Here is a 14,669-nt window from a genome sequence, read left to right as displayed (position 1 = left end):
AGTGGATGGGGCTATAAAAGGACAGCATGAGGGATCCTTGTGGCACTGGAAGTGTTCTGTATCTTCTCTGTAACAATGTCAATATCTTTATTTTGATACTGCACTACTGTTTTGCTAGATGCTACCCTTGGAAAAATTGGGTGAAGGGTATTTGGGATCTCTATATTAAATATTATAACTGCATGTGAATCTACAAACATCTCAAAATAAAAAGCCAAAAAAGAAAATCTTAAAGACTTGACAAGGTTGGAAGATGGTGTTGGAGTTGGAGGGCCCTAAACGCACCTCATCCCACTAACACAACTAGGTAACTATCAAATCATTCTAAATACTGCAGGAATTGACCTGAAGGCTAGCAGAACAAACTTCACAACTATAAAGTTGGGGAAGAGGCAACACTGAAGAAGGTAGAAAGTGCAGAGACATGGTTTGGGAGAGAAAAGATCATGGCTAGGGGAGCCACAGTCACAGAGAAGGGCAAGAGATAGACTAGCACAGAAAGGAGCACATAAGGAAAATGAATCCCCACAGCAGCTGGCTTAGAAAGCAGCTACATTTCATGAGTTCCTGCAACCAGTGGGTCTTAAAACATGGAGTTTTAAAGGCCAGTATATTTGTTTTGGTAAGAGACTGGAGGGCGCTGGGGATATTCTTAGAGAGGAGACAAACAACCCACAGACATACAGCATGGAAACAATTATCTGAAGAATGCCTACGGAACACAGTGGGAAGGTTATTTGCTCTTCTCAGTGCATATCCAAGAGAGACAGCAATCAAGGGAAGACCCCTTGAGAACTGGTCAACACCCTTTCCTTCCCATGCATAAGCACTAGCCACCAGTGGGAACCAGCACAGTGCTGACACTCAACACTTGCTTACTCCAGCAGAACCACTCCTCCCAGTCATGCTTGCCTCAGTCCCAGAATGAGGACCACTTTCCCCACAAGACCTGCCCAAACCCCTACTCACACCTTATCTTCCGAAAAGGGGGGGGGGGGGTTTCAGAGCTATGGTTTCTGTGGGTGAGGCAACAGGTATGATCTCACAGACAAGAACTCACCTAGTTAAAATGCACCACATTCAGGCCAGGAACCAAACATGGCCCACAACAGACAAAGAGAACCTCAGCAGATGACTGGCCTAAAGGATAGATGGGCCAGGACACAAGAGCAGAGTACATGCAATGCACAATGGAAGCACTCATGGAAGTGTTCCAACAGGGGACACTATACTGCAGGGCACTAGAGGACCTCTTCTTCAGGATAGAAAGTCTATCAAGAAGGCGAAAAAATTGTAAATAGTTATACACCCAAATGGGAGTACCCTGATACATGAAACAGTTAATTATAAACATAAAGGAGTTAGGGGTGCCTGGGTGGCTCAGTGGGTTAAAGCCTCTGCCTTCAGCTCTGATCATGACCCCAGGGTCCTGGGATCGAGCCCCATGTCAGGCTCTGGCTCAGCAGGGAACCTGCTTCCCTTCTTCTCTCTCTGCCTGCCTTTCTGCCTACTTATGATCTCTCTCTGTCAAATAAATAAAATCTTAAAAAAAAAAACATAAAGGATATAATCAATAAGAATACAGTAACAGTAGGGGACTTCAACACTCCACTTACATCAATGGAACAACAACAAAAAATCAATGAGGAAACAAAGTGGCTTTAAATGCCACACTGGAACAGCTGGATTTGATACATTCAGAATATTCCATGCTAAAAACAAAAAGCAGAATATACAATTTTTCTAGTGTACACAGAACATTTTCCAGAAGAGATCACATATTAGCCCACAAAACAAGCCACAACTATTTTAAGATCACAGTCATACCATGCATCTTTTCGGATCACAGTGCTATGGAAGTAGAAGTCAACCACGAGAAAAAAAATCTAGAAAGAGCACAAATACATGCAGGTTAAATAACATGCTACTAAACAATGAATTGATCAACCAGGAGATAAAAGAAATTATAAAGTACACCCAACTTTTGTAGCAACATGGACAGGACTGGAAGAGATTATGCGGAGTGAAATAAGTCAAGCAGAGAGAGTCAATTATCATATGGTTTCACTTATTTGTGGAGCATAACAAATAGCAGGGAGGACAAGGGGAGATGGAGAGGAGAAGCGAGTTGAGGGAAATTGGAAGGGGAAGTGAACCATGAGAGACTATGGACTCGGAAAAACAATCTGAGGGTTTTGAAGGGGCAGATGGTGGGAGGTTGGGGGAACCAGGTGGTGGGTATTATAGAGGCATGGATTGCATGGAGCACTGGGTGTGGTGCAAAAACAATGAATACTGTTACACTGAAAAGAAATTTAAAAAAAATTCTTAAAAAAAAAAAGTACATGGAAACAGACGGAAATGAAAACATGGTGGTCCCAAATCTGGGATGCAGGAAAAGTGGTTCTAAGAGGGAAGTTTATAGCACTACAAGCCTACCTTACAAAGTAAGAAAAATATCAAATAAACAACCTAACCTTACATGTAAAGGACCCAGAAAAAGAAAATTAAACAAAACCTTAACCCAGCAGAAGTAAGGAAATAATAAAGATTATAGAAGAAATAAATGATATACAAACAACAAAACAAACAAACAAAAGAGAGTAGAACAGATCAATCAGGCAAGGATCTGGTTCTTTGAAAAAGTCAGTAAAATTGATAAACCTCTAGCCAGGCTTACCAAGAAAAAAAAGAGAAAGGACTCAAATAAATAAAATCACAATAAAGGAGAAGAAATAACAACCAACAGAACAGAAATATAATTATAAGAGAATATTATGAAAAACTGTATGTCAGAAAATTGCACAACCTAGGAAAAAATGGATAAATTCTTAGAAAATAAACCACCAAAACTGAAACAGGAAGAAATAGAAAATTTGAACAAATAACCAATAAAGAAATTTAATCACTAATCAAACACCAAAAGTCCAAGACCAGATGGCTTCACAGAGGAATTCTACCAAACATTTAAAGAAGAGTTAATACCTATTCTCAAATTTTTCCAAAAATAGAAATGGAAGGAAAACTTCCAAATTTATTCTATGAAGGCAGCATTACCCTGATACCAAAACCAGATAAAGACTCTACTAAAAAAAGAACTACAGACCAATATCCCTAATGAACATAAATGAAAAAATCTTCAACAAAATAATGGTGAACTGAATTCCACAATACATTTTAAAAAATCACTCACCACAATCACATGGGATTTATTCTTGCATTGCAGAGTCGTTCAATATTTGTAAATCAACTAACACCACATCAATAAGAGAAAGGAAAAGAACACGATCATTTCAGCAGATGCAGAAAAAGCATTTGACAAATTACAACTTTCACTCATGATAAAAACCCTCAACAAAGTAGGTTCAGAGGAAACATACCTCAATGTAAGGAAGGTCATATATGAAAAACCTACAGCTAATATAGCTTAGCTATAGAGAAAAGCTGAGAGGTTTTCCCCTAAGGTCGGGAATAAGGCAAGAATGTCCACTTCCATTCAACACTTCCATTCAACATAGTACTAGAAATCCTAGCCACAGAAATCAGACCAAAAAGAAAAAGGAAAAAGGCATCCAAATCAGTAAGGAAGAAGTAAAACTTTCACTAATTGCATGTGACTTGATACGCCAGCAAAAAACTGCTAGAACTGATAAACTGATTTAGTAAAGTTGCAGGATAAAAAAATAAATCAATGTATAGAAATCTGCTGCATTTCTTTTTTATTATAAGATTTACTTTTTTAGTTTAAATTCAATACATTAATTAACATATAATGTATTATTTGTGTCAGGAGTTCAGTTCTGTGATTCCTCAGTCTTATATAATACCCAGTGCTCATTACAATTCTGTTGCATTTCTATACACCAATAATGTAGCAGCAGAAAGAGAAATCAAGAAAACAATCCCACTTATGATGGCACCTAAAATAGTAATATGCCTAGGAATAACCCTAACCAAAGAGGTAAAAAACCTGAATTCTGAAAACTATAAAATATTGAGGAAGAAGTTAAAGATGACACCAAAAAATGGAAAGACAATCCACGCTCATGGATTAGAAGATCAAATATTGTTCAACTGTCTATACTACTTAAAGCAATCTAATCATTTACTATAATCCTTATCAAAATGCCACCAGCATTTTTCACAGAACTAGAACAATTCTAAAATTTGTATAAAACCATAGAAGACCCCAAATAGCCAAAGACAACTTGAAAAAGAAAAGCAAAGCTGGAGGCATCACAATTCCAGACTTCAAGTTACATTACAAAGCCTTAGTAATTAAAACAGTATGGTATTAGTACAAAACCACACACGCAGATCAATGGAACAGAATAGAAAATTGAGAAATAGACCCACAAATATATGGTCAGTTAATCTTCAACAAAGCAGGAAAAAATATCCAATGGGAAAAAGACAGTCTCTTCAACAAATGGTATTGGGAACCTGGACCAATTTGTTACCTCATACACAAAAATAAGTTCAAAATGGATCAAAGACCTAAATATGAGACCTGGAAACAACAACAAAAAATCCTAAAAGAGAGCACAGGCAATAATTTCTCTGACATTGGCCATAGCAACTTTTTTCTAGATATGTCTCCTGACACAAGGGAAACAAAAGCAAAAGTAACTATTGAGACTTCATCAAAATAAAAAAACTACTGCATGGTGAAGGAAACAATCAAGAAAACTAACAGACAACCTACAGAATATGCAAATGAAAAGGGTTAGTATCCAAAACTTATAAAGAACTTATGAAACTCAACATCCAAAAAACAAATAATCCAATTTTAAAATAGGCAGAAGACATGAACAGACATTTCTCCAGAGAAGCATCTAGATGGCCAACGGACACATGAAAAGATGCTCATCATCACTTATCCTCAGGGAAATACAAATCAAAATTGCAATATCACTTCACACCTGTGAGAATGGCTAAAATAAAAAAAAAAAAAAACATAAGAAACAACACATGTTGGTGAGGATGTAGAGAAAAAGGAAAACTCTTGCTCTGTTGGTAGGAATGCAAACAGGTGCTTCCACTGTGGAAAACAGTATGGAGATTCCTCAAAAAGTTAAAAGTAGAGCTACCCTAAGATCTAGCAATCATACTACTGGGTATTTACCCAAAGAAAACAAAAACACTAATTCAAATGGAAACATGCACCCAATATTTATGCCAGTGTTATTTATAATAATGAAGATATGGAACCATCCCAAGCATCCATTGGTTGATGAATGGATAAAGAAGATGTGGTGTGTGTGTGTGTGTGTGTGTGTGTGTGTGTGTGTGTGTGTGTGTATAATAAAATAGTACTCAGCATAAAAAAAGAATGAAATCTTGACATTTGGAGCAACATAGAAGGAATCTGAGAGTATAATGCTAGGCAAAGTAAGTTAAATACCATATGATTTCACTCCTATGTGGAATTTAAGAAACAAAACAAATAAGCAAAGGATAGAGAGAGAAAGAGATCAAAATAGATAGAGAGATCAAAAGAGAGAGAAGCAGACTCTTAATTATAGATAACAAACTGATAAACTGATGGTTACCAAAGGGGAGGTGGGGGAATGGATGAAATAGGTGATGGGGACTAAAGAAAATAGCTGTCATGATGAGCACCAGGCTTTGTATGGAATTGTTGAATCATTATATTATACACCTGAAACTAATATAACACTATATATTAGTGTTTTTTTAAACTGAAATTTTTAATTTTTAAATTGTGTATTTTTTACATACATATTTTTTTAAATATGAATTTTTTTAAAAATGTAAGAAAACTAAATAAATAATGAAATTTTTAAAAAATTTTTAAAAATGTAAGAATTTTTAAAATTTTTAAATTTTTTAAAAATGTAAGAAAACTAACTAAATAAATAATGAAAAATATCTTAAAAGAGTCTTAGGTTACATGTTATGGCAATCAAAATAAAAATTTTTTTTAACGGTATGTGATGGGCACACAACAAAGAAGTGGTTAGAAGATGGAGAGGGGGCTGACATGAAGCACCATGTCCCATTAAATGGTCTTCCTGGCAGGACATAGATGTTGGAGTGGAAGTGAGTAAGAGCAGATGGGTTAACCAAGAACCTTAGAGAAGGCACACGTGATGGCCTCCATTTCCCATGGGAAGTCAGGAGAAATGTCAAATAAGCTGCTTGGAGAAGAGATTGGCAGGTTGAGTAAAGAGCTTGAGAAGAATGGTGACAATTTAAAAACTGAAAGAAATTACAGAGTGGTGCAGAAGTCTCAGCTCAGGCTAATGGCCATAAAGCATTTTGATAAAAGATTTCAAAGGTGTGTGATTTTTTTCCCCCTAAGTTTGTTTATCATCTCAGGGGGAGTAAAGTAGATAGGCTGGGCCCAGTTCAGCTGGGAGAGGGCAGCTAAAATCAAAGAGGAGAAAGATCAGTGTATCCCTAGAAAGCAACTGTAGGTGAATGACCACAGTCCAAATCAACTGAGGTATGAGCTGAGGTGAATTTGTGGCAGAACTCTCCAGAAAGTGAGAAAGAATGGAGACAAAGCTTGTATATGGTGAGGAAAACAGAACAAGAATTCAAACCCTAGCCTGCCTGGTTCTGTAGTACATATTCTTTCCACTGTCCAGGTTCCCTCCTTTTTGAACTTTGATTCAGCCCTAGGCTGAATGTGGGAAGAATCTGTGCCAGCACCCACCCCCTTATTGTTTAATTCTTTCAAACATTTCCCCTGATTCCAAAGCTAGCCTTAACTTTTCCATTCCCCAGGGATCTGGGCAGAGTCACTCCATAGTGGCCCAAACCTGACCTCCCCTGGAGACAAGCACTGCTGCCAAGACGTCCTTGTGTAATGAGATAAAACTCAATCCCTTTGCCACAAAGACCTCCTGGGCTCTTGCAGGATGTGGCGCAGCAGAGCAACCTGGAACAATAGCCAGGGTGAGTAACCTATGGCCTCATCACATCCCCTTCTCCACTTCCCAGATGGGTGACCGCCAGCACCTTAGCCTCAGATGTAGATAACAGTGGGAAGAGTCAAATAACACAGAATTTCTGTGCACAGAATTTGCAAATAACACAGAAGAAAGAGAAATAATCAGTCTTGGACCATGAGAAATACTAGTCCTATCTCCTGCTTGGAGAAGAGGGCCTGAAGGAGGCTACCTATCTGAGGTTCAGGGAGTTTAAAGCTCAGACCACATTCCAGGGAGACAGGTCCTTTATAGCCAAGTTCTCTTCCCATCTGGCATTCCAAGATCATTTGACCTCTGGTTCAGCATCTCAGCTATCCTTCTTCTTGTCTAGACTGGCATTTCTCCACAAGCATTCTCTGTCGCACAGGTCTGGCTTCCCATAGTGGCCTACGGTGGTACAGAGTAATGCTGATTACCATGCCTTTGTGAACCAAGTGGTGAAAGAGAGCTGGGAAGGCTCACCTTTCCTCAATTCCCTTGTTTTCAATATTGTCCATCTTTCCTTTCTGCCAGTTTCTTTCCATTCTTCTTATGATTGTTCCTTATCCGTGATATTGTTGATATACCTTATATCCCATCCTGTTCTTCTGCCACTGTCAAATAATATATTTTTAAAATTTTTGCTATCATTTAAATGAGATTTTGGAAAGAGTAAATGTTTGTGTGCAATTCACCGTGTTTAATTAGAAATATCTTCCCATTAAATGTTGTTATTTTTACAGAGTAAAACTGTTGATTTATTCATATTTTATTATGAAAAATAATAAAATCCTGTCTCAAAATTAGAGAGGACAGACTTGATCTCTATATACCTACAACTACCTACCAAAATCATAAGCTTATAGCCTCTCTTGGTAACTTGGCACTACACAATTCCTACCACAGGTGGCCCCCACTTACCCAATTATTTTGAAGTCAATATAATGTCTTATTTTATAAATATTTTCAAATCTTAAAACACAGCCATAGTATTATAATCACACACACACAAAAAAAGATCATCATCAAGAATTCAACCCGTATTTAAATTTCCCCAGTTATCCAATAAAAGTATTTCTGAATGTTAGTTTACTTACTTTTTTTTTAAGGTTTTTTTGTTTTTTTTTTTTTTGACAGAGATCACAAGTAGACAGAGAGGCAGACAGAAAGAGACAGGAGGAAGCAAGCTCCCTGCTGAGCAGAGAGCCTGACACAGAGCTCGATGCCAGGACCCTGAGATCATGACCTGAGTTGAAGGCAGAGGCTTAACTCACTGAGCCACCCAGGCACCCCATAGTCTGCTTACTTTTTATATTTGATTTGCTCAAAACAAGATCCTAACAATGTTTTTCCATTGCATTTGGTTGATATGAATCAAATCTCTCTTAATCTGTAGGTTTTCACCCTTTTTAAAAATTTTCTTATAATTTATTTATGGAAGAAACTGAAATTTTGTCCTGGAAGCTTTCTTTCTGTTGTTTGGATTTTACTCATCACATTTCTTGGTAGCTTTAAACATATCTGTTTGCCCGGTGTTTCCTATATTCTCTATAAACTGGTAGATAAGAGACAGTCCTGTTAATTTAGTAAAATAGAGTGTCTAGTTTTCTCTCATTTGTGATAATATCAGCCCCTGACGATTTTTCTGCCATCATTTTTTGGTTTTGTTAAAAAGTATTACGTCAGTTCTGTAACTTTTTTTTTTTTAATATTTTATATATTTATTTGAGAGAAAGAGAGCACAAGTGGGCGGGGGCAGGGTAGAGGAAGAGGGAGAAGCCGACTCCATCCCAAGACCCCAGGATCATGATGACCGAGCCACCCAGGCACCCAGTTCTATTACTTCTTAATAGCTGGAATGCTTCTGTGGAGAGAAGCTTCCCACCTTCAGTTCCTTTCTTTACACCATGCTACAATTATAGAAGAAAAGTAGATTATTTGTCAGTTTTTAGAATACTGAATGCCTACCCTTGCTGATTCGTACTTACACATACACTAGCTAGCCTTAACACTCTCTCTTTCTCTGTGTTTTGATCTGCAGCAGTTATTATTCTCACTGACGTTTGGTTGACCCATATTTGGCAAGTCGGAGACTCTCTGAGTTGACTTTCTTTGTCTTTTAAAAATAATCTCAGTTGTCTTTAGTTCCCTGTTTTCTACTATTAAAAGATATCCAAGGTCATTTGGTGTATTTCCAGCGGAAGGCTTATCATCCATTTATGAAATTGGGGGAAAGGGCATCTAAGCATTAGGTGTGTTCCTTGTTACTGAACTGTTCTGGTTTGTAGCTATTTTCTGTAAATAAAGCTAGAAGATATGTATTTTTAATTTTTTTAATTTATTTTCAGCATAACAGTATTCATTGTTTTTGTACCACACCCAGTGCTCCATGCAATCCGTGCCCTCTCTAATACCCACCACCTGGTTCCCCCAACCTCCTACCCCCCCCACCACTTAGAACCCCTCAGATTGTTTTCCAGAGTCCATAGTCTCTCATGGTTCACCTCCCCTTCCAAGTTTCCCCAACTCCCTTCTCCTAACTCCCCATGTCCACCATGCTATTTGTTATGCTCCACAAATAAGTGAAACCATATGATAATTGACTCTCTCTGCTTGACTTATTTCACTCAGCATAATCTCCTCTAGTCCCGTCCATGTTGCTACAAAAGTTGGCAACCCACGGAATGGGAGAAGATATTTGCAAATGACAGTACAGACAAAAGGTTGATATCCAGGATCTATAATGAACTCCTCAAACTCAACACACACAAAACAGACAATCTTATCAAAAAAATGGGCAGAAGATATGAACAGACACTTCTCCAATGAAGACATACAAATGGCTATCAGACACATGAAAAAATGTTCATCATCACTAGCCATCAGGGAGATTCAAATTAAAACCACATTGAGATACCACCTTACACCAGTTAGAATGGCCAAAATTAACAAGACAGGAAACAACATGTGTTGGAGGGGATGTGGAGAAAGGGGAACCCTCTTACACTGTTGGTGGGAATGCAAGTTGGGGCAGCCTCTTTGGAGAACAGTGTGGAGATTCCTCAAGAAATTAAAAATAGAGGGACACCTAGGTGGCTCAGTTGGTTAAGCAGCTGCCTTCGGCTCAGGTCATGATCCCAGCGTCCTGGGATCGAGTCCCACATCGGGCTCCTTGCTCAGCGGGGAGCCTGCTTCTCCCTCTGCCTGCCATTCTGTCTGCCTGTGCCCGCTCTCTCCCCCTCTCTCTCTCTGATAAATAAATAAAATCTTTTTAAAAAAAAAAAAGAAATTAAAAATAGAACTTCCCTATGACCTTGCAATTGCACTCCTGGGTATTTACCCCAAAGATACAGATGGAGTGAAAAGAAGGGCCATCTGTACCCCAATGTTTATAGCAGCAGTGGCCACGGTCGCCAAACTGTGGGAAGAACCAAGATGCCCTTAAACGGACAAATGGATAAGGAAGATGTGGTGCATATACACTATGGAGTATTATGCCTTCATCAGAAAGAAGATATATATTATTTAAAGGAGAAATATCTCTTGAGCTTACTCTGATATTCCCAAGTTGATATTCCCAGTTTCATGATTACAGCATTTTAACTAACTTGTTTGAATTTACATACATATCCTCCATTCTTACCCTAAAAATTTTGCTTCCCAAATGCACTAAAATAATGACTCAAATGATGTATCCTATACTAATAATAGCCCATATTATAAATAATAATACAAATATATTGACTTGTATTTTTTTTCTTTTCCTCCTGAATAATATCTAAATATATTAATAATGTGTAGATTACATCAATTTTTCTGCAACTCTCTATGAACATTGATCTTTTCTTTGTAGTCTAGTGGTCTTAAGAGATTTCTGAGATAAGTGGTAATTTTTTCATTTTGAGATTCATTGCTTTTATCAGAGCACCTATATAATTTTCGTTTACTCTTGCAATACAATTACCATACTTAAATACATATATATTTGCTTATTGGCTTTATTTCCTAGTACTTGACAAAAACTTTAATGTTTACATTTTTTTCAATTTTCAGAAAAATATTTTATGACATATTTTAGTATCTTTCTGGTTTTCATTTTTATTTTACTCTTCTTCAGGAATAGCTATTATGTTTAAAATTCTACTATTTATTTAGCATCTTTATTATAGACTAATTACTTTTTATCATTGTTTTCATTTAATTATATTTCATTATTTTCAATACTGTTCTCCATCTTGGAGTATGTTATTTTCTTTGGTTTACCATTTTGATGTTCACTTTCTTTTTTATTACCAACTTATTTTTATACCTTAATATCAAATATTTTAATTTGGTTCATGGTTTCATTCACTTATTTACAAATTTTTATCCATAATTTTCTTCTCCTTCCTTAATAGTTCCTTATCTCAAAGAGTATTTTTATACACCTTTAACATCTCTTATCCTTTTTAATTTTTACATACTATGTCTGCACAAATTATATGTTGGAATTTTCTGTTACTCATCTTTGAATGGGGTGAGTTCTACCAGTAATTAATATTTATCCAAAATATGTCTGAGAGAGAAGAAATGGGGGATGATAGAACTGATACTGTCAAAACTTTATTTCATTATATTCTCTTTTAAATATTCTACTAGAATACGTGCAAAGAGATCAAATTCTGTCATCTCCTTCAAAGAAAAAAAAAGGTCATTCTTGACTTCAGAGTAATCTTATGTCATGGGTAAGATATAGCATAAATGTACACCTAAGCTTCATAGTAAAACACCGTTCAGCTCTCAGATTTATTTTTGATAGGTTTTTAAAATCTTTGCTAAAAAATAATTCATTGACTGTTGCCCTTATGTAGTTTTTATTGACCTATTTTAGAGGGGTTTTTGGTGTTGCTCTTTGGGGTTGGGTTTTTTTTTTGCTTATTTACTTATCTGTTTGGAAATTTAAAGGTGAATCCAAGAAAAGATAACAAACTCATGTTATCGACCCTTTAGTCTTCTATCACATGTTTATTTACTTCAATGAGACCATTGTTTCTTGTTTAAAATAAAGCACTTTTTATTAGGCTTTTTAGGATCAACCCATATTCTTAAAGAAAACACTGCTTTCTTCAAAATACAAAGAAATCCATGTTACACTATAAAATGACACTGCTGTAGACAATAGATTTAAATTAGGGTCATTCTCTAGTTGGTTTTTAGGTGTACATTTTTAAATCTCCTTACATTGCATATTTGCTTCCATGTAGGAACTCATGTCACCAAATATCAGAGCTATTCCATTTTCCAATGACTTTGTCCTTATTTTTCTTCCCAGACTGAAGAGGCCACATCTCTCTGGAAACCTCAACTACTTTCCAAAGATGCTGCCTTCCCAGTCCTATGTCAATATCTCCTTCTTCCAGCCACATGCCTTCCTAATGATTGGCATCCCAGGGCTGGAGGCTGTTCATGGATGGATCTCCATCCCCTTCTCCTCCATGTACACGGTGGCCCTCACTGGAAACTGCCTGATCCTCTTGGCTGTAAGGAGAACTCCCAGCCTGCACCAGCCCATGTACTACTTTCTGTCCATGCTGGCCCTCACCGATGTGGGCCTCACTCTGTCCACACTGCCCACCACCCTGGCTGTGCTCTGGTTTGACCATCGGCTCATCGGCTTCAATGCCTGCCTGGTCCAGATGTTCTTCCTCCATTCTTTCTCTGTGGTGGAGTCGTCGGTGCTCCTGGCCATGTCATTTGACCGCTTTGTGGCCATCTCCAACCCTCTTCGCTATGCGGCTATCCTCACCAATAGTGTCATCATTAGGATTGGGCTGGCCATTGTGGCTCGAGCCACTATATCCCTGTTTCCTGGGCCCTTCTTACTGAAGCGACTGAACTACTGCCCTGATAAGAACCTTCTGTCCCATTCCTTCTGTTTCCATGCAGATGTCATGAAACGGGCCTGTGCTGATATTACTGTCAACATCCTTTATGGGCTCTATGTAGTTTTATCCACAGTGGGTTTAGACTCCTTGCTTATTGTCCTGTCCTATACCCTTATTCTTCATACGGTGCTGGGCCTAGCCTCTCCCAGGGAGCGTGTGCGGGCCCTAAACACATGTGTGTCTCATATATTAGCTGTTCTGGTTTTCTATATCCCCGTCATAGGTGTGTCAATGATCCACCGTTTTGGGAGGCACCTGCCTCATATTGTACATGCTCTCATTGCCTATGTGTACCTGGTGGTGCCCCCTGTGCTCAACCCCATCATCTATAGTGTCAAATCCAAGCCCATCAGGGAAGCCATATTCAGAATGCTGAGAGAGAAGAGGCAAGGCCGATGAAACAAAGAAACACCACAGTCTTATGTCCAGAAACCCCTTACTCAGATCCCTGACCCAGACACATTATCAAGAATATGACAACTGGATACCATCAGATTGATGGGTGACAAACAGTCTTCTTGATTCTTTCCTGCACTCATTAACTTCAGCTTTTTAATTCAGTATTTACTTGTACAAGAGACTCTGTGCTCATTACTAGGGATAGTAAAATGAATTATATGTGGTCTTGTTCCTCTGTTGCAGGACAGAAGCTTCTAAATACACAATTAAATTAAATGTAATAAGGCTATGATAGGTACACACAAAGTGCTACAGGAACCTGGAAGAGGGTTTCCTGTCTCATCAAGAGAAAATGAGAAAGGAGTCAGGGAAGAAAGATGGAAGGTGAGTGGAGTTTTGTCACACAGAAAAGGCGGGAAAGGGGAAGGCATACCTAATAAAGGGGAAAGAATGTAAAACACAAAACCACTGAGGTGTGGAGCACCAGGGTGCTCAGTTGGTTAAGTGACCCATTCTTGATTTGGGCTCAGGTCATGACCTCAGGGTCCTGAGACTGAGCCCACCTAGGCAGGCTCCATGCCAGCAAGGAATCTGCTTGGGATTCTCTCTTTCCCTCTCTCTCTCCCACTCCACCACCCCTCTAAAATAAATACATAACTCCTTTAAACAAAACATTGAGGTGTGGAACTCTCTGGTGTGTTTGTGGAAAGGTGAGTAGTCAGTCAGATGTGGCTCCTCATAATCTGTGCGTGTTGGGGGGAGAAGGACAGGAGATGAGATAGAAATGATGAGCATACTTTGTGCTCTTTGGGGCCTTTCAGACCTCAGGGAAATATCCACCCTCATTCCTTATTTAAGAGTCAGCCATGGGAAGCCTACTGCTTTGTAAAAGTTACACAGGTTTAACTGTGTGCTACAAGTTAGAAAGGTGAAAGTGGAAAAAAAGAATGCAAGGAACACATTTAAGAGACTGTGATAACAGTCTAGGAAAAAGAGAAGGGAAGCTAAAGTTAAGTTAATAATGGGAAAATTAGATGTATTCTTAAAATCTTACCTCTATAGTTCTCTTCTTTGTCCTCTGAAAATGCCAGAAGCAGTGAGCAAAGCTGGGGCATACTGGTTTTAAATACCATTGCCCACTCTAAATAACCTAGAATCCTTGGAGCAATGACTAACTCTCAGTATGAAGCAGAAAAAATTATAAAATGATACTGGAATAGTTTATGCCCTGTAGAAATAAAGAACATAAAAACTGTAAGGTCATGGTGAAAAAATACACAGAATCTCATTTGGAGAAGCTACCAGTGGCTCCAGATGGGTCAAATAGAACATTAAAAATAATTTTGATAGCGAACAGTTACAACAAATTGAATTTTTAAAGAAAGTGTGAGTCCACAGTGGTATTTAA

The 14,669-nt window shown here is 38.0% G+C and overlaps 1 protein-coding gene across 1 annotated transcript; it reads left to right on the top strand.

Moving 5' to 3' along the window:
• Positions 1-12,255: 12,255 nt before the first annotated feature.
• On the top strand, positions 12,256-13,261 carry LOC309840288 (olfactory receptor 51I2-like; the record flags this gene model as incomplete). The annotated part of the gene is made up of 1 exon (XM_082682366.1): positions 12,256-13,261. The coding sequence occupies exon 1, from the start codon at positions 12,296-12,298 to the stop codon at positions 13,259-13,261; it is 966 nt and encodes a 321-aa protein (XP_082538492.1). The 5' UTR covers positions 12,256-12,295.
• Positions 13,262-14,669: the final 1,408 nt, after the last annotated feature.

Source organism: Mustela nivalis (assembly GCF_964662115.1).
Source record: "Mustela nivalis genome assembly, chromosome: 9".
NCBI lineage: Eukaryota > Metazoa > Chordata > Mammalia > Carnivora > Mustelidae > Mustela > Mustela nivalis.
This window is presented reverse-complemented; position numbering and strand designations above follow the sequence as displayed.